At 52.1% G+C, this 19,030-nt stretch overlaps 1 protein-coding gene across 2 annotated transcripts in view; it reads right to left on the bottom strand.

Annotated features, from left to right (window-relative positions):
* GRK5 (G protein-coupled receptor kinase 5) overlaps positions 1-19,030 on the bottom strand; it is a 232,187-nt gene that overhangs the window by 50,772 nt on the left and 162,385 nt on the right. For both annotated transcript variants that reach the window (XM_068961250.1, XM_068961251.1), the window contains exon 4: positions 4,851-4,928. In XM_068961250.1, coding sequence (XP_068817351.1) covers positions 4,851-4,928 — 78 coding nt within the window. The remainder of the gene's footprint in view (positions 1-4,850; positions 4,929-19,030) is intronic.

The following is a 19,030-nucleotide window of genomic DNA, read 5'->3' as shown; positions in this document are numbered from 1 at the left end:
AATGATTTCATCATTCAATGGCCTGATTTTGAAAAACACAGACCAGGACAGGGAAAGTCAGAGGAGAGGCACCACCGAGGGAGGGTCTTGTGCGTGCAGCTCCTGGGCTCTGTCCTGGCTGGTATTTATGACCCTCAGGGCTACCCGGTCCACTTGACAGAGGAGCAGCCTGAGGTTCCAGGAAGTTAAGGAACTTTCCCAAGGCCGCTCAGCTAAAAGAGACCACGCCTAGCTTCTAGCGCAGGTCTACCTGGTTCTAAAACTCGCCTCCACATAAGCACTCTGCTGCCTTTGAGTCAGATCTCATCAGCATTCGGCCCATCCCAAAGCCCACCCCAGGCTGGTGTCCTCTAACTGCCCCCAGAGCAAAGCTGGCCACGTGTGGGCAACTGACGCAGGATTCTGGGCAGCATCCAGTGAGTGGACTTAGTCCCTGGGATGGACACCTTCAAGTCAGGGTTTGGAGAGAGAGAGATTTCAGCTCTGGGAGTGAGTTTTGACTTTGAGCAGGGATGTGCCAGCCAGACTCCCAGCAAATACCCCCTTGTCAGACTCTGGGGGACACGAGCCAGCTCAGTGTCAGCTTCCCAGAAAGAGATCTGAGTGGGCAGAGGGGAGAGGCTCATGGGGGGAAGCTTCCTGGGCCTCCTCCTGTCTCATTCAAACCAACTCACAATGAATGACAGCCATGTGTCCAGCGCTGTGGGGGGTTGGTGGGGGGAGGTAGAGGGGACGCACAGAACAGATGCCATCATCTCTGCACAGAGAGCTAATAGCCCGGCCACCATCCTGAGCACCCTGCCCTTCCTGGGGCCACCCGCACCCACTCAGTGACTCAAGGTGGAAAGCACGGACTCCTCTGCTGACTTCCCACACCTGTCATCCCCTGAGAGCTCCTTCTGCCTGACATTTCCCAAGGCCCTGGTGTCTCTTGATTTCCATAGCTAGGGCAGCAGCTCCCAGGATGGCCTCCTGCCTTCAGTCCTCCTCCTCCCCTTCCTCCACTACACAAGGGGCAGAGAGACCAACCTGGGCTGCGCATGGCCTTCAGAGCCCTTGGGGCTCCCCACTGCCCTGAGTTCAGTTCGGTCGCTCAGGCGTGTCCGACTCTTTGCGACCCCATGAATCGCAGCACGCCAGGCCTCCCTGTCCATCACCAACTCCCGGAGTTCACTCAGATTCACATCCATCAAGTCAGTGATGCCATCCAGCCATCTCATCCTCTGTCGTCCCCTTCTCCTCCTGCCCCCAATCCCTCCCAGCATCAAAGTCTTTTCCAATGAATCATGCCCCACCATGGTTTTTCAGGCCCTGCCTCCCAGAAGGTCCCTGTCCCCCTACTAGAAATAAGCCTGCCAGTAGACCTTTTCAGCTTAGGGGTTGGGGAGAGACACTTCTTTAACACTGACCTCTCTGCCAACACACATCCATTCCCCTCTACGCACGAAGGCCTCTCACCCTCAATGCTACTGACATTTCAGGCCCAGATAATTCTTAGGTGGGGGGGCCATCCTGTGCATTGCAGGATGTTCAGCTGCATTTCTGAACCATGTGTATCAGATGCTAGGAGCACTTTCCCCATTTGTGTCAATCAAAAAGATCTCCAGGCTCTGCCAGCCGCCACCCGCCCCCCCAGGTGAGAGCCCCTGATCCGGACCTTTGCACAGGAAAGGCCCCTCTCCTTTCTTTTCATTTGTACCTGGTTCCTCATCAGCACGTGAGCCTTTGGTTCAGCTGCATCAACTTTCAGAAGCCTTCCTGGCTCGCCTGGGCTGGCCCAGGACAGCATCCCCCCGGCCCTCCTCACTTCCCTGTGCGCTGTCCACCGCTGCTCTTGTCAGACTGCATTCGGCCCATCTGGTGATGCGCTGTCACCCCCTCTGTAAGGGGGGGCTACCCAGAACCCAGCCTCTGGGGCTGTGGAAGCATCAACCCCAGGGACCTGCAGAAGCACAACCAAGCAGCAGGTAGGAGCGACGGCTTCTGACCAGAGGCAGAGGAGGCTCTGTGCAATGGAGCAGACACAGAAGGAGAAAGATAAGAGTTGGGGGAGCGCCTTCCAGGTTGGAGGCCTTGCCGGGGACAGTTTGGACAAAGGTGACCAGGTAGGCATATCAAGATGAGACTGGGAGGTGGCGGCTGGAGCTCCCAGCCTGGGGGCTCTGGGAGTGAAAGCTGGAAGCCAGGTCGTGAAGACCCCTGGAGGCATTCTGCAGCCCCAGATGTATTCAGCAGGATGTGAAATTAGGGCGAGGGTGGAGTCGGGGAAATGCTTTGTTATCAGTTGAGCTGGTTTCTTTACCTTAGGACTTCTCAAGAGCCTTTAATGTGCTCACACACCGGGTAAATCTTTACAAGGGAGAGATGCGGCGAAAAGTCATATCCACAAGTAACTGACCACAGAGGTGTTTTTTTCACAGTTCAGTTCAGTCGCTCAGTTGTGTCTGACTCTTTGCAACCCCATGGACTGCAGCATGCCAGGCCTCACTACTCAAACTCATGTCCATCGAGTCGGTGATAGTCGGGTGTTTTCCACAGATCCTCTCAAATGATCAGCGTCCATTGTTTAGTTGCTGAGTCATGTCCAACTCTGCGACCCCATGGACTGTAGCCGGCCAGGCTCCTCGGCCCATGGGATTCTCCAGATGAGAATCCTGCAGTGGGTTGCCATGCCCTCCTCCAGGGCATCTTCCCAACCCAGGGATCGGCCGCGTGTCTCCTGCATTGGCAGGAGGATTCTTTACTGCTGAGCCACCAGGAAAGCCACGTCTACCCTTTGGAAAATGATGCTTGTAGCCAAGACACAAGTTGCACCTTGAGGAGGAGAGCGAGGTAAAGACTTTCTGGGTTTGGGGACAAGGGTCCTTCCTGGGGGTCATTCAGAGGCCTCAGAGCTGGGCTTCAGCCACATGGCTCCTCTCCCAGCTTCCGGGGCATCTGCAGCCCCGAGAAGGAACAGAGGCTCCTGCTAGAGTGACTGCAGGAAGGACCTGGCCGGCAGCGCAAAATTTATTATAGGAAAACAGTCAACCCCCAGACCACTTGGACCACCTCCCCCAGGCCCCTGGGCCATAACATATGGTGTGGTTTAAATTTCCAAAATTGAGGAGTACTTAAGGAAAAAATGTTGGCAAGCTCTGAGCACTTGTAAAACCTTCTGAGCTGAGGGGGAGGCTGGGCCCCATCCCTCCAGGAGACACAGGCAGCGCGCAGCAGGGGCAGCGAGGTCCGGGGGGCCCAGACCGGGGTCCAAGAGCAGAGACTTCTGGTCAAGGCTGGCCAGTGGGGAGAGAGGGAAGTGACCCCCTTCAGCAGCCCTAGGATGGGCTGAAGGAGCCAGCAAGGCCGGCCAAGGAACCACCTTATCCTCAGCACAGATTCCAGCCAGACCAGCAGATGTGGGGGTAGGGTGGGTGGGGGGGTCACTGGGGGTGGGGTAGGGGTCACTGGTGAGGTGGGGTGCAGACATTCTTTGTACTGCTGTCTAAGCGTCTGGATGCAGTTTGTGTAGTGAGCTGGGTCCCCAGGTCTGTCCCTGCAGATGGTGCAGGCAGTTGGGTGTGCCCAGGGCCACGCCTTGCGCAGAGCGAGCCAGCCCTGTCCAGCGTCTGAAAGAGCTGATGAACATGAATCCTCTTGCTTCTGAAAAGTGCAAAAGGCCCTGCGGTGGCCTGCCATTCCATTAAGAGGCATGTAGGATTACGACGGAAGCAGAGAAACAGCGGAGGGAAGTAACAGGGGTGCTGGCTCAGCAGAAGCAGGAGGAAGTGCCACAGGGGACAACCTCGGGGTGGGGCTGGGCCAGTGGCCGGTAGGCCAGCACAGCTGCTCCAGGCAAGGGCTCAGTGCAGCCCGAGGGGCCCACATCACATGCGTGGGCCCTTGGGACCTCCCTAACATCACCGGGGGCAGCGAGGCTTGAGGTGGGACCAGAACTGCCAAGGACCCCTGGGACCCCTGCTGAGAACAACGAGGTGGGGCTTACCCTTCTCCTCGAGGGATTTCCATGCCATGTGGATAAAATGTATAAAACTGTGCAGAAACTGTCCATAAGTGCAGGGAGGGGAGGAGGCCGGGTTGTAAACTCGGAAGGAGCTACTGTGGGTTTAACCCCCTTGTGAATGCCTTCACCAGCAGATGCAGGGAAGGGCAGGGGTTCAGCGGCTCAGTCACAGGAGGAGCTGCTGTGTGACCTGGATTCCTTCTGTTCACAGTCCTACCTCTGTCTCCTGACCGGAAGTCAAAACCTGAGTGGCTGCGGCAGCCCTGATTCACCGCCTCCAGCATCAGGGCCACCATGAGTGCGCACAGGCCATGGGGGTGGCCCCACGCCCCAGGGGAGGTCAGGGTGGCCCCTCGCCCTTCAGCATACCCCAGAGCACTTCGGAATACTCAGCACTCTGCTCTGTGTTCAGCCAATGTTACCTCTGCCCACTCAGCTTCAGCCAGGCCCTCCCCCTCAGCACTCCTGGGCCCTTCCCATCACACCAACCTCTCAGACCCACACCTGCCAAGCCCTCTCTTCTGGGTACTCTGACCCTTGCCTCGGTTGAGCCTTCACCTGTCCCGCCACAAACACCTGGGCATGGGCAGAGGGCAGCAAGAGTGCCCCTGGAGGGGACTGGGCCCCCAAGAACCAAGCCTCCCCACTGCAGGCCTGCTCTGGCCTGGACCACCTGCCTTGGCCCTGCCAGGCTTGGGTACTTCTGAAGAGGATAAAAATTCTGAATCTGGAGACCAATGGCACCCCTGACTGGGTGCTCCCCACTGGCCTGGCACAGACCTGGGGGCCCGTATTCCTGGATAAGGCTTCCCACTGCTCCTGCTGTGGGGTTTGGGCAGCCTCTTACCTTTGGGGTGAGGTACTTGGTCATAATTTCCTTCCCTTTTTCTCCCAGTTTTTCATCTGGAGTAACTTCATATTCTGCCTAAAACAAGAAGGAAAAGAACAATAATAGATTTGCTCATGAGCTTCTTACAATTGTAGAACCTGAGGCCCCTGGAGAAGACACCCTGGAGGTCACGTGACCAAACTCCTTCTTCGGCAGGACGGGGAGTGAGGCCCAGAGAAGGGAGGGGCCCTGGTGTCCAGTCCAGCAGGCTCTGCTCCACTGTGGACACGTGCTCAGAACAGCGGCCGAACACTAGGGTCACTGGGGAGCCAACGTTGGTGCTTGGACCCCGCCCCACACCCACAGAGTCAGACCCTTTGGTGATGGGGTCAGGCATCCAGGCAGCTGGTGGGGAGAACCACAAGCTTAGGAAAATCAAAGGAAGCTGCTGGAAGTTAACTAGAGCCAGCAAACTGGAAGGCCCTCAAGAGGCTGCCTGAGGTCATTCAGACCTTACATGCTGCATGACCTTGGACAGTTTCTTCAGCCTCCATACAATGCAGATGGAAAAAGTGCCTACGTGTAGGGCGACTGTGCAGAGAGAACAAGACAAAGCCAGGCACATAATAAATACTCAATTAATGGCTGCTGTATTTACCACTCTTGCAATTACTGCACTTTGTAAGAGAAGACAATAATATGCATGGCATAACTTTGACAGCTTTTCAGTTTACAAAGGGAACACATAGAGATTCTTCATATGTGCTTATATGAACCTTATTTGAGCCCAGGTAGTGATATGGTGGTAAAGAACCTGCCTGCCGATGCAGGAGACATGAGTTTGATCCCTGGGTCAGGAAGATCCCCTGGAGAAGGGAATGAGAATCCACTTCAGCATTCTTGTCTGGAGAATTCCATGGACAGAGTAGCCTGGTGGGCTACAGTCCATAGGGTCACAAAGAGTTGGACACGACTAAGCAACTGTAGCCGTGAAATTAAAAGATGCTTACTCCTGGGAAGGAAAGTTATGACCAACCTAGATAGCATATTCAAAAGCAGAGACCTTACTTTGCCGACTAAGGTCCGTCTAGTCAAGGCTATGGTTTTTCCACTGGTCATGTATGGATGTGAGAGTTGGACTGTGAAGAAAGCTGAGCACCAAAGATTTGATGCTTTTGAACTGTGGTGTTGGAGAAGACTCTTGAGAGTCCCTTGGACTGCAAGGACATCCAACCAGTCCATTCTGAAGGAGATCAGCCCTGGGGTTTCTTTGGAAGGAATGATGCTAAAGCTCAAACTCCAGTACTTTGGCCACCTCATGCGAAGAGTTGACTCATTGGAAAAGACTCTGATGCTGGGAGGGAGTAGGGTCAGGAGGAAAAGGGGACGACAGAGGATGAGATGGCTGGATGGCATCACTGACTCGATGGATGTGAGTCTGAGTGAACTCCGGGAGTTGGTGATAGACAGGGAGGCCTGGCGTGCTGCGATTCATGGGGTCGCAAAGAGTCGGACACGACTGAGCGACTGAACTGAACTGAACTGAAGCGACAGAGCACAGTGACACAGAAGGCAGGGCTGCAATCACATCCCTTCATTCACATACAAAGAGCAGGGGGTTTAGCAGAGTTGCCCAGGGCCAATGGTGGGGAAGCAGCAGGGCTGGGACATGGACCTCCAAGCCTGGACACCTTTTACAAAAACACCAAGGAAGTTAGTACCCGGATCGCTGACCATGCCAGTGGGACTCGGGCTCTATAGAAAGAAGTGAGGCTTCAAAAGATGGACCATTTTATTTTCCCTGACCCCAAGTGAGGCTCCTGCACAGGCACTTGACCCACTTGCCAAGAGGATAAAAGGCTGCCTCAACTTAATGAAAAGCCTGGCGAGGTTGCCTTTCTCATTTCAACAGGGGAACTAATTGCAAATTGTTTATAACTAGTTCAAAATCTGCCACCCAAGGATTTGTCAGCCTCCATCCAAAAGTGCAGCTATTTCCAAAGAGACAGGAAGTGACATCAGCACAGAGGGTCCGAAACTCCTTTACCGGCCACCTCACTGTGGAGTTAGACCCCAATACTCACCCCCAGCTACACCCCCACCCCCTGCTGGTTCAAAGCAGACTCTCAACTCGGTGTCTAGAGTCCGGTTTCTCACCAGTCCAGCCAGGAAGACCCTCCTGGGCTGGAGTTGCACCTCTCCGGGGCAGAGGGTTCTAGAACACAACTGCCCACCTATCTTTCAGGGGAGCAGAGAGACGCTCCCAGTGTCCAGCTGCCCTGGGAACCCTGCCTGGCGGTCTGGCTCTGTGGGAATTTACCCAGACTGCTTTGCAGGGCCCAGGCCACAGGCAAATGGCCGCCTACCTTTTGGGGGGTAACTCAATCCCACGCAGAACCCTGGATTTGCACCGTCCCAAAATACCTCTGCGAAGGCGGCTCTATTTAACCAAACGGAGGCCTGAGGCTCACTAATCAGCCTCAATAGCCAGCTGAAAATATTATTGCTCTGGGTACTAAAACCCACGTTAAAAAAAATAACAACACTTTCAGGTCAGCTGCCTCCCAGCAGAGGCCCGGCCGGGCAGCTGGGCGCCAGGGTTCCACAGGGAGGCAGCCGGGAGCACGCCGGGACAGGCCTCCCCAGCCTGGGATCAAAAGGCCTTTCTTTGAGAGTCCATGTCAGGTCACCACCACCTGAAGAGCATTTGTGTTGGGAGGCAGAAAACCAACAGAAGGCTTCCAACTGGGCTTTCTGCACCGATTAAGTCACCTGGAGTGACAGGCCATGTCTCTACCGTGACCCCCGAGAGGGGCTCCTGGGGGACCCGTCCTGAGAGGCCACCTACAGAGAAAAACACCCCGGTTGGACAGCACTCAGGGCAATCACACGGGCCGGAGGCGGGGACCACCAGGAATCCGCTCCCGCAGGAGCACCCTTGCCCAGGTGGTGGGCAAAAGCTGCCGAAATCAGCTGCAGCCAGAAAACAGAAGCAGCAAATAAGAACTTGGGTTGGCCAGTGCTCTGTGACGACCTCAGAGAGGTGGGATGGGGTGGGAGGCGGGAGGGCGGTTCCAGAGGGAGACGACACACGTATGCCTATGGCTGATGTGTGCTGAGCTACGGCAGAAACCAACACAACATTGTAAGGCAATTACTCTCCAATTAAAAATAAATGCATTAAAAGAAGTTGGGTTGGGCCAACAGCCTAGAATTTTACAACTGGAAATGGCAGACAGTGACTTCAGTGAACAGAGAGGTAAATGACATACCAGGAGGACCTGTGACGTCCATCCGTAAAGAGTTCCCTCCAACAAGAGGGCGGGTGGGCTTGTCCCCACCCCACCCCCCCCAAAAGGGGACACACACTGTCCTCCCTGATGTGTTGCCCACTTGAAACCTTCTCCTGCCCTGGGCTCAGCCCTAACGGCCAGAGTGCTGAAGAGCTCCTTGCCAATCCACTCGGAGAACACTTCTCTTCCCCAGATACATCCATGGTGCCAACCGAGGGAGGCATTTAATGAGCCTTCTCTCCGCACGGTGATTTATGCCAAACACAGGAACGGGCTTTGGGGAGGAGATGCTGTAACACAAAGTGCAAAATACGACATTGAGTTCAAGGCGAAAAGAATTATTTATATATCTGTGCCTGCCAAAAGGGTATAAACATCTGTGTACATCCTAGTTTATAAAGCCAATATTTCATTCTCTTGGCGGGCTCTAATTGCATCATCCATCTCAGGAAATGCTAATGAAAATATGTCCTCTATTAAACACATTTCTCTCAGATGAGGTTTTAAAAAAACATGAAGATTGCAAACCGGTACAAGGGGCCCTTCCACGTTCTCACAGAAGCCAGCGCTGGTTTTTACAGAGAGGAGTCTGAGCAGAATTCCTCTCGGCGAGATGTCATCCCCCTCCTCTCGGGAGCCCTTCTCCTGCCCTGGCAGGAAGATGAAGTCAGAGAGGCTTTGAGGTCTCGCCACCTCCGGCTTCTGTAATTACCGATGTGGTCAGCTTTTCCAGAGTCTTCGCGGCAGGGACAAGTGACGCGCCCAGCTGGCAAGGCTGCGCCCCATGGCCCTCTCTGGAGAAACACCCGGCTCCTCCGACACCGGCCTTGGCATCTTGCCGGTGCCAACCCTGGGGGCCAGGGGTTTCCATCTGCCCCTCTGGAGTCACTGCCCACCCTGCTTCGGGACAGAGGAGAGTGAGGATGGGGAGCTCCCTGCCAGTTCCCTCCCTGCCGGGCACCCAGGCTCCTGCAGCTGCCTTCTCCCACTCCTTCCCGTATGGGCCCGTGTCCCTGCAGAGTTGGAGGCAGCGAAGGCTCGGACGTATCTGCATATGTAGGCCAGGACTCCAACAACCGCCCTTCATTAAACCCTACTTCATTCACACGTGAGCAAGCCATCCGTCTCTGGCCAAGTCCCTCACTGATGCTTGAAAAATCCTTCAGAAGGCTGGCATCACCTGCCGCTTTTCATCCGCCCAGCTAGAATGAAGAAGCTCTACAAACAGGGGTGTCCCTGCATCTGGGTCCCGGGGTCGGATGGGCCTGCTCAGCCTCACAGCCTGTGTCCCCTGGGCAGGCAGAGCCTTCGCAGATCCCTGGCTGTCGTGTGAGGAGCCCTGTCGGGCCTGGGTCAGGAAGGGTTCCCTGGCCCAGGGTCACTGGGGCAGGCTCGAGGGAGAAGGGAAGGGGGAGCGGACCCCTGGCCACGTGGGGTACAAGCTGAGGGTGAGAGGAGGGACCCCAAGGAGGGTGGCACCATAGCCACCAAGCTTGAGTGACACACCTTGACAGAGGTGAACTCAGAAAAGTCAGAGGAAAGGGTTCTGACCCTCTCTTGGGGTGGGGGTGGGAGGGGGGGTGGCGGTTGGCTGACGCGTCTGAGTCCCACGGCAGACGGCCTGTGCTCTCGCCTCGTGCCCACCCGTCATTCCCCCGGGAGCTCAGCCCTCAGCGGCTCTCCGCCGCCCCTTCACCGCTCCTCCTCTGCCCCCAGCCCCCGGCATTCTTCCCCGTCCTCACTCCCCACAGGGCTCTCCCTGTTACTCTTTCAATTCTAAGTGGAAAGAACCTCAACCTAGTCTGAGCCAGGCGCAACTAGAATCTCTGGGTTCCTGAGCTCCAAGGATGGGGTGAACAACCAACTTGTGGGGAAAATGGAAATGCAGCCTGGCCCAGAGCAACAGAACCAGGGACGTGAGCAACTCTGGAACCTACTCTCACAGTATGTGTATGTGTCTGTGTGTGTATGTGAGTCTGTCCATGTGTATGTGTCTGTGTATGTATGTGTCTGTGTGTGTGTGTATGTGTCTATGTGTGTGTGTGTGACTGTGTGTGTGCGCGTGTGTATGTGTCTGTGTTTGTGTCGTGTATCTGTGTCTCTGTGTGTGTGTCTGTGTGTGTTTGTGTCCATGTGCGTGTCTGTTTGTGTGTGTGTCTGTGAGTGTGCATGTGTGTGTGTGTCTGTCTTTGTGTGTGTGTTTATGTGTACGTCTGTCTGTGTCTGTGTGTGTGTTTGTCTATGTGTCTGTGTGTGTGTGTGTGTGTGTCTGTGTGCATGTGTGTCTGTGTGTGTGTCTGTGTCTGTGTGTATGTCTGTGTCTGTGTGTGTGTCTGTGTCTATGTGTCTGTGTCTGTGTGTGTGTCTGTGTCTATGTGTGTGTGTGTCTGTGTGCATGTGTGTCTGTGTGCATGTGTGTCTGTGTGTGTGTCTGTGTCTGTGTGTATGTCTGTGTCTGTGTGTCTGTGTCTGTGTGTGTGTCTGTATGCATGTGTGTCTGTCTGTGTCTGTGTGTGTGTTTGTCTATGTGTCTGTGGGTGTCTGTCTGTGTGTGTATGTGTCTGTGTGTGCATGTGTGTCTCTGTGTGTGTGTTGGCCTCATTCTCCCTGGGTGCTGCCTGACTTGCTCCAGTGGCAGGAAACATGGTGGCCAGGTTTTTTATTCTAAGCCTCCTCTACCAGAGAAGGAATTCCCCTCAAGTCAATAAGCCCCAGGAAAAGGACTCACTGACCTGCACTGGCTCACAGGCTCATCCCTGTTCCAATCAATTGTGGTCTTCAGGTAACATCGCTAAGAACAGGGCAGCTTCTGGAAGAGCCATGTTGTTTAGGAGTATGGGTGGGGCACCAAGGAGACAGAACAATCCCACAGATGTCCAATAGATGAACCCAGTTTGTTGTTATTCAGCTGCTAAGTCGTATGGACAGAAGCACACCAGGCTTTCCTGTCCTTCATCACCTCCCCGAGTTGGCTCAGACTCACATCCATTGAATCGGTGATGCCATCCAACCAACTCATCCTCTGTCATTCCCTTCTCCTGCCTTCAATCTTTCCCAGCATCAGGGTCTCTTCCAATGAGTAGTCTCTTTGCGTCAGGTGGCCAAAGTATCGGAGCTTCAGCTTCAGCATTAGTCCCTCCAATGAGTAGTGAGGATTGATCTCCTTTAGAACTGACTGGCTTGGTCTCCTTGCAGTCCAAGGGCTCCCAAGAGTCTTCTCCAGCACCACATATTGAAAGCATCAATTCTTCAATGCTTAGTCTTCTTTATGGTCCAGCTCTCACATCCGTACATGTCAACTGGAAAAACCATAGATTTGACTATGGTTTTCTTCTTTTAAGTGGTACATTTTCAAGATGACCCTGCTCCCAGGGTCTAGCTTCACCAAATGCTCTGAGGGTCTCTACATCTATCTGAAGGATAACTACCCCCGTCCCCCACACTCTTTTGGGAGATCACAGTGGTGATAGAAGGACAAAAACAAATACTGGGTATGATTCAAAAATAAGAGAAGCAGAATACTTAGTTCCCCTGGTGAGGCATTTCAAGTCATTTTACAACAAAATTTCAGGATAAGATGGCCTATTAATGTCAAGTGATTTTCCGTAGTTCTGAGCTAATGAATATCTTGGAATAACTTCTAGCGTTTCCTGATGTGAGATTCCATCTGTTGTACCCTCATATTTGTAGTTGCCAGCCTCTAAAATGGAGACTTTAGTAATCTTTGCCTCTTGCTATTCATGTTCTTGAGAAGGCTCTTTCCAAACTGAATAGGGCCAACCTGTATATCAGACATATGACAACATGGAAGCTCTGAGACCAGTTTACAAAAGACATTTCAGGACTCCAGCTTGCCAATGTATAGGGGACATGGGTTCGATCCCTGGTCCAGGAAGATCCCACATACTGCAGAACAACTATGCCTGTGGCCCATAACTACTGAGCCTGCACTCTAGAGTGTGTGACCCGCACCTACTGAGCCTATGCGCTGCAACTACTGAAGCCTGCATGCCTAGAGCCTGAGCTCCAATACAAGAGAAGCCTCCACAATGAGAAGCCTGTGTACTGCAATGAAGAGTAAACCCCTCTTGCCACAGCTGGAGAAGGCCCTTGTGCAGGAACGAAGACCCAGCATAGACGAAAAAGAGAAGACAATGCAGCTTCTATCATCCTCGCTCCAGGGCACGCCAGTCCTCTTATGAGGACACTCGAGCAGTTCACGGAGAGACTCACATCGAAGACAACCAAGGCCTCCAGCTGATAGCCAGCACCAACATGCCAGCCATGGGCACAAGCCTGGAAACAGATCAAGCCTTCAGACAACTTGCAGCCCCAGCCAACATCCTGACGTAACCTTTAAAGAGACCTTGAGCCAGTAGCACCTTGGTCAACCATTCCCACATCCTTGACCCATAGAAACTATGAGATAATAAATGCCTGTTGTTGTTTCAAGCTGTTAAGTTTCAGGTAATTTCCTCCCAGCAACAAATAATGAATACTTGACAGGTATTTGAACTTTTAGTCCATTAAAAAAAATGCCTTTTGTTGCTTTTTCAATCTTTTGTTTAATTGGAAAGCAAGCTCCATAAGGGCAGGAACTTCCTTCTCCTGCTGACTCCATAGTTTCCTGCTGCTAGAACAGAGTGTGATATGTTGAAGACATCTCATAAATGTGTGTTGAGTATGGTTGTGCATGCATGCTTAGCCGCTTCAGTTGTGTCCAACTCTTTGTGATCCCATGGACTGTAGCCCTCCAGGCTCCTCTGTCCATGGAATTCTCCAGGCAAGAATACTGGAGTGGGTTGCCATTTCCTCCTCCAGGGGATTTTCCCTACCCAGGGATTGCACCTGCATTACTTATGTCTCCTGCATTGGCAGGCGGGTTCTTTACCATTCGTGCCACCTGGGAAGCCCAAATATGGTTGAGAATCTGCCAAACCTCCCCTAACCCCAAAGAGCAGAGACCTGAAAACTTTAAGTCCCACCCAAGCTTGGGGACTAGAGGGTTTCAAATGAGGTAGGATGCCATCAAGGCTCCGAGAAAACAATTTAGAGGAGTATGTCAGTCTCTAAGGGGTCCATGGCAAGACCCTACTGGTCTTGAAGCCAAATCTACTCTAAGTCTTGACTTGGGTCACTGAATCCATTTCTCTGCGGGAGGGCGATGGGGTAGTCCTTCTCAGGCTCCCAGAAGCTGCTCAGTAACCAAGACTAAGGGCCAAATCATCCTTGTGTCTGATGCACAAACAGCTCCACTGACCCGGATCACCCAGGCCCCATGTTAAAACAGCCCATGTCTTCTGCTCAACCTGAGACTCTCAGACGTTAGGACTGTGCAGCAAGCAGTCTTTCCTGGGGGCGACGTCAGAGCCGACAAGGACGGGTTATTTTTCACTGAACTCCACTTGGTAGAAATTCAGCCTAGAGGTGGGGAGTGGTGTGGATGTCCCTGGCTGAGTCAGGAGCCTTGGAGGGGCATGCTCCCCTAACGACACCACCACCTCCTCCCTCCTCGGAGTTCCAGTCAGGATGGAAGGAAAAAAAAAAAAGGTATTTCAGACAAGCATTGCGCCAGCCCTGGAAAACTCAATAAAGTCTTCATGCGTAAAAGAGGTGTGCCAAAGGCTGGTCATTTGACGTCAGGATGGGCGATGAAAGGTTCTGCTAGTTCCCAGAGATGCAGACACAAATTCGAGGGGATGGAGGAGCCTCTCGTGAGTGGTGGTGTCATTAAGGCGTATGTAAAGAGCATGTGTCGCGTCCACACAGGGAGCCAGACTCGCATTTCCTTTCCAAAAGAGAGCTCTTGGTACAGGCCCAGCAACACAGAACGTCTGCACGACCAGAATGAAAATAGGCATCCATTGGATTTTTTCCCCCTTCTTCTCAAGCTGACTGGAAGAGCCTAACAAGACACGTGGCTGGAAAATTCCACTGGCTCCTGGGTTTAGCCTTGCCCTGCTCTGCCTCATCAACTCTCCAGACAGGTCCCAAAGCTGCTGATGCCTCATCTTTTCCAAACGGGGAGGAGCCTTGGTCCCAGGCTCACACTTCGGTCCTCGGCTCCTCCATCCACGTTCATCTCCCTGGTGAGCACATCTAGTCCGTGACTGTAAGTGCCAGCTGTAGGCTGGTACTTCCAGTTCGCTATTTCCAGCCCAGGCCTTTCTCACAAACTCGATTCCAACACCCACCACCCCTCCCACATCTCTGCTGGGCTGTCTAGTAGACATCGGAAGCTGAGTCCCAGACGAAGCTCCTGACCTTCCCCCAAACAAGCCTCCCACAGCCTTACCCTCACTGCATCTTTCCACTGGTTCAGGTCAACACTTGGAAGTCATCCCCAACTCTTGTCTCTCACCCCACGGGCATCAGAAAATACTGTTAACTCTGGTTCAGAACATGCTCTAATCCTACTGCGTGTCAACCACCAGCTCTCACCCATCAGCGCTTCCCACTCTGCCCCTAGCCCACTGTAGCCTCTTCCCAACACAGAAGCCAGAGGGAAACTTTCAAAACCGAAATCAGGGAATTCCCTGACAGTTCAGCAGTTAGGATTCTGTGCTCTCACTTCAAAGGGCCTGGGTTCAATCCCTGGTCAGGGAACTAAGAGCCCACAAGCTGCATGGTGTGGCCAAAAAATTACAAAATAAAAACCTAAATCAGACCATGACACTTTTCTGCTCAAAAACCTTCCAGTGCCCACCCCCCAAATCAAAGTCAAAGTTCTATAATGGTACAAGGTCTTGCACGATTGTCACTTCCCCTGCTCCCTCTACTCCAGCCACGGACATCAGTTCCCAGTGGGTCTTGGGCATCAACTACTTGTCAGGTGTGCTATGAGCATCCAGAGATGATGAGCTATCCAGTTAGTGGAGGAGGCAGGCAGACAGATAAAGCCTGACTGGCTACATACGTGGCACCCGTGACATGTCGGACACTGGCCTGAGCAGTACGAACACATTCAGTCTCTTCTCAACGCATCTGCCACCATCCGGTACAACTATGTCCCCTCTTACAGATAAAGAGGTGAGGCACAAAGGGGTCAGACACCTGCCTACAGTCTCGGTGGGAGCTGACGGAGTACTAGCATGGCACTGTGGTCTGTCTCAGGGGCCAGCTCTCTTATGATGCACTATTCCGCCAGCACCAAGCACTAATGAGGCACAGATGTGTGTCAAAGCAGCACCTCCAGCAGAGGGCACTCGGGAAGAGAGAGGGTGGACAGGGGAGGTTTTTGAGAGCAGAGTACAGGGGACGAGCTGGCATTCACCAGGCAGAGGTCCTGGGAGGCCTTTCAGGTAGTGAGAGGGAGGGAGGCAGGGCTGAGAGGCTTCAACCAGCTTGGCAAGTCAGAGCCCCCAGAAGCAGGTCTGGGGGCAGAATGCAGGTCTCAAGAAAGACCCAGGGAAAGCCATGCATGAAAGGCAGGGGCCTGTTAGTGGAAGGTCTAGTAAGTCAGCCTCAAAATGTGTATTTGGTCCTAGATGTCAATGTTTCCCGACCCTGAACATTTACAGAGTACTGTCCTGTGCTGTGCTGTGCTGTGCTGTGCTAAGTCGCTTCAGTTATGTTCGACTCTTTGAGACTCTACGGGCTGTAACCCGCCAGGCTCCTCTGTTCATGGGAGTCTCCAGGCAAGAATACTGGTGTGGGTTGCCATGTCCTCCTCCAGGGGATCTTCCTGCCCCAGGGATCCACATCTCTTACATCTCCCGCCTTGGCAGGTGGGTTCTTAACCACTAGGGCCACTTGGGAAGCCCAAGTACTGTCCTAGGAGATGTGAAAATTACCATTGCCTACTACCTCCTTCACTTTCGCTTTTCACTTTCATGCACTGGAGAAGGAAATGGCAACCCACTCCAGGGTTCTTGCCTGGAGAATCCCAGGGACGGGGGAGCCTAGTAGGCTGCCATCTGTGGGGTCGCACAGAGTCGGACACGACTGAAGCGACTCAGCAGCAGCAGCAGCAACTACCTCCTTCATGGATCACTGCTGTGTTGTGGAAAAGGGGCTTGGGTAACTCAATGAAGCTATGAGCCATGCCACGAAGGGCCACCCAAGACGGATGGGTCACAGTGTAGAGCTCTGATAAAACATGGTCCACTGGAGGAGTGAATGGCAAACCACTCCAGTATTCTTGCCAGGAGAACTCTATGAACTATATGCAAACTCCGGGAGATAGTGAGGACAGCGGAGACTGGTATGCTGTAGGCCAGGGGGTCGCAAAGAGTTGGACACAACTGGCGACTGAACAAAACCAACAAATGTCTGCTACAAACAACGGCCCATTCAAACAACGGGAGATAATGAGCACCCCTAAGTGTGAAACTGTAGACTCCAAGTACCATTTCCCAGTAAAAGAAACCAGGGCTCCTTGGAGACATGACGAACTCTAGGTGTAGGGCAGGAAACATACAAGATGAGCCTAGAACATCACATCAGACAACATGATGGCTACCAGCAGCCAGTGGGGTCCTCTCAAGGGCTCAGAAGCCAACTTGAGGGGCTCCCACAGGCCAACAATGAAACCATGGAGCACCACTGCATCAAAATGCCCCATATTTAAGTCCATGCATTAAAACTCTAATTGATTACTACAGTTGGAGGATGCCTATGAACCAGTTAGGTACTTTGAAAACATAGAAATACAAGAAAAGAATCAAGCACTCCCTATATGAACTTTTCTATGAGGTAACCAAACAGTAGAGAGAGGAATACCAGACCACCTGACCTGCTTCCTGAGAAACCTGTATGCAAGTCAAGAAGCAACAGTTAGAACTGGATATGGGACAACAGACTGGTTCCAAATTGGGAAAGGAGTGCGTCAAGGTTGTATATTGTCACCCTGCTTCTTTAATATATATGAAGAGTACATCACGTAAAATGCCAGGCTGGATGTATCACAAGCTGGAATCAAGATTTCTGGGAGAAATATAATAACCTCAGATACGCGGCAGAAAGCAAAGAAGAACTGAAGAGCCCCTTGATGAAAGTAGAAGAGGAGAGTGAAAAAATTGGCTTAAAACTCAACATTCAGAAAACTAAGATCATGGCACCCATCCAATCATTTCATGGCAAACAGATGGGAAAACAAAGGAAACGGTGAGAGACTTTATTTTTCTGGGCTCCAAAATCACTGCAGATGGTGATTGCAGCCATGTAATTAAAAGACTCTTGCTCCTTGGAAGAAAAGCTATGACCAACCTAGACAGCATATTAAAAAGCAGACATTACAAAGGTCCATTTAGTCAAAGCTATGGTTTTCCCAGTGGTCATATATGGATGTGAGAGTTGGACTATACAGAAAGCTGAGCACTGAAGGATTGATGCTCTTGAACTGTGGTGTTGGAGAAGACTCTAGAGAGTCCCTTGGACAGCAAGGAGATCCAACCAGTCCATCCTAAAGGAGATCAATCCCGAATATTCATTGGAAGGACTGATGCTGACGCTGAAGCTCCAATACTTTGGTCACCTGATGTGAAGAACCAACTCATTGGAAAAGACCCTGATGCTGGGAAAGACTGAAGGCAGGAGGAGAAGGGGACGACAGAGGATGAGATGGTTGGATGGCATCACCGACTCAATGGAATGAGTTTGAGTAAGCTCTAGGAGTTGGTGATGGACAGGGAAGCCTGGCGTGCTGCAGTCCATGGGGTTGCAAAGAGTCAGACACGACTGAGTGACTGAACTGAACTTACTGAACCAAACAGTAATGGAAAGGAAGTATTTTTCAGTGAGCAAAGGAAGAAGGAATGATAGAATGTTGCTATGTCACAACCCTTAATTAATCAATAGATTTGTATATTGAATATCAATGGCTACTGCCATCTCAAAAAGACACCAGATATTATAAGCTCCCTAGCAGAAGAGCATGAAACCACTTATGAAGTCAGCCCCCAACCACTGCCAGATTGAAACTGAATCTGACCAAATTTCTGAAGTCAGTGAGCAACTTACAAGAAATACAGAGGAACCTATCAAATGACACATGGGGGTGAGAACACAACACTCAGACCATGGGACGCCCTAGGAGGTGGTTATAAACTGTGAAGAGATGCATTTGCAAATAGCATGAGAAAATCAGAAATTTGACCACTGACGAGTATTTGATGATAGTAAAGAATTATTACTTTTTAGCTGTGCTAATGGTACTGTGGTTTTTTTGGCTAAAGAGCCCTCATCGTTTAGTGACACATACTGACATGTTCATGGATGAAATGACAGAAATGAGATCAGCTGCAAAATGCCACAGGGTGGGGGCTGCGGGGAGGATGTGGGTGAAACAAGATTGGCCTTGAGACTGTAAGTGTTGAAGCAGGTGAAGGGTGCATGGGGGTTCATTATACTATTCTGTAGACTTCTTCTTTTTATAGCTTGAAATTTTCCATAATAAAAAGTTATGAAAATACTTGGCCCCATCCCCAGAGATTCAAATTAATGAGTCTGGGCTTCAGCTCAGGCACTGATTATTTTTTTAAGGCTCCCCAGGTGTTTCTACTGCTCAGCTGAGGTTGGGAACTATTGCACTCACTGGCATGGAGACCAGGACAGAGGCTGTGGAGGGAAGGGAGCTAGGCTGGGAGAGGTCAAGGCACCAGGCACATGGTTCTTGATCTGGCTGGTAAAGAATGATGAGAGGGAGGGGTCAAGGACAATGCAAAGATTTCACATGCGGGTGATGGTGGGGTCACTGGAATAGGGAACGTGTCAGGGCTAGTAGTATGGGGGACCTGGGGGAAGGAGCTGAGTTAGTTTTAGGTGTTGACTTTGAGGGGCCCATGTGACTGTCAGTGAGATGTTCAGTGGACAGTTTGGCCAGTGGGTCTAGAGATCCACACTGAGACCCTAAAGCAGACACACAAACTTGGGCCCCCTCATTCTGCCCCCCAAACCAAGCCAGAG

The sequence above is a fragment of the Capricornis sumatraensis genome, chromosome 23 (genome assembly GCF_032405125.1).
Source record: "Capricornis sumatraensis isolate serow.1 chromosome 23, serow.2, whole genome shotgun sequence".
NCBI classification, from domain to species: domain Eukaryota; kingdom Metazoa; phylum Chordata; class Mammalia; order Artiodactyla; family Bovidae; genus Capricornis; species Capricornis sumatraensis.
The sequence above is the reverse complement of the archived record's forward strand: the minus strand, read 5'-3'. Positions and strand labels throughout refer to the sequence as shown.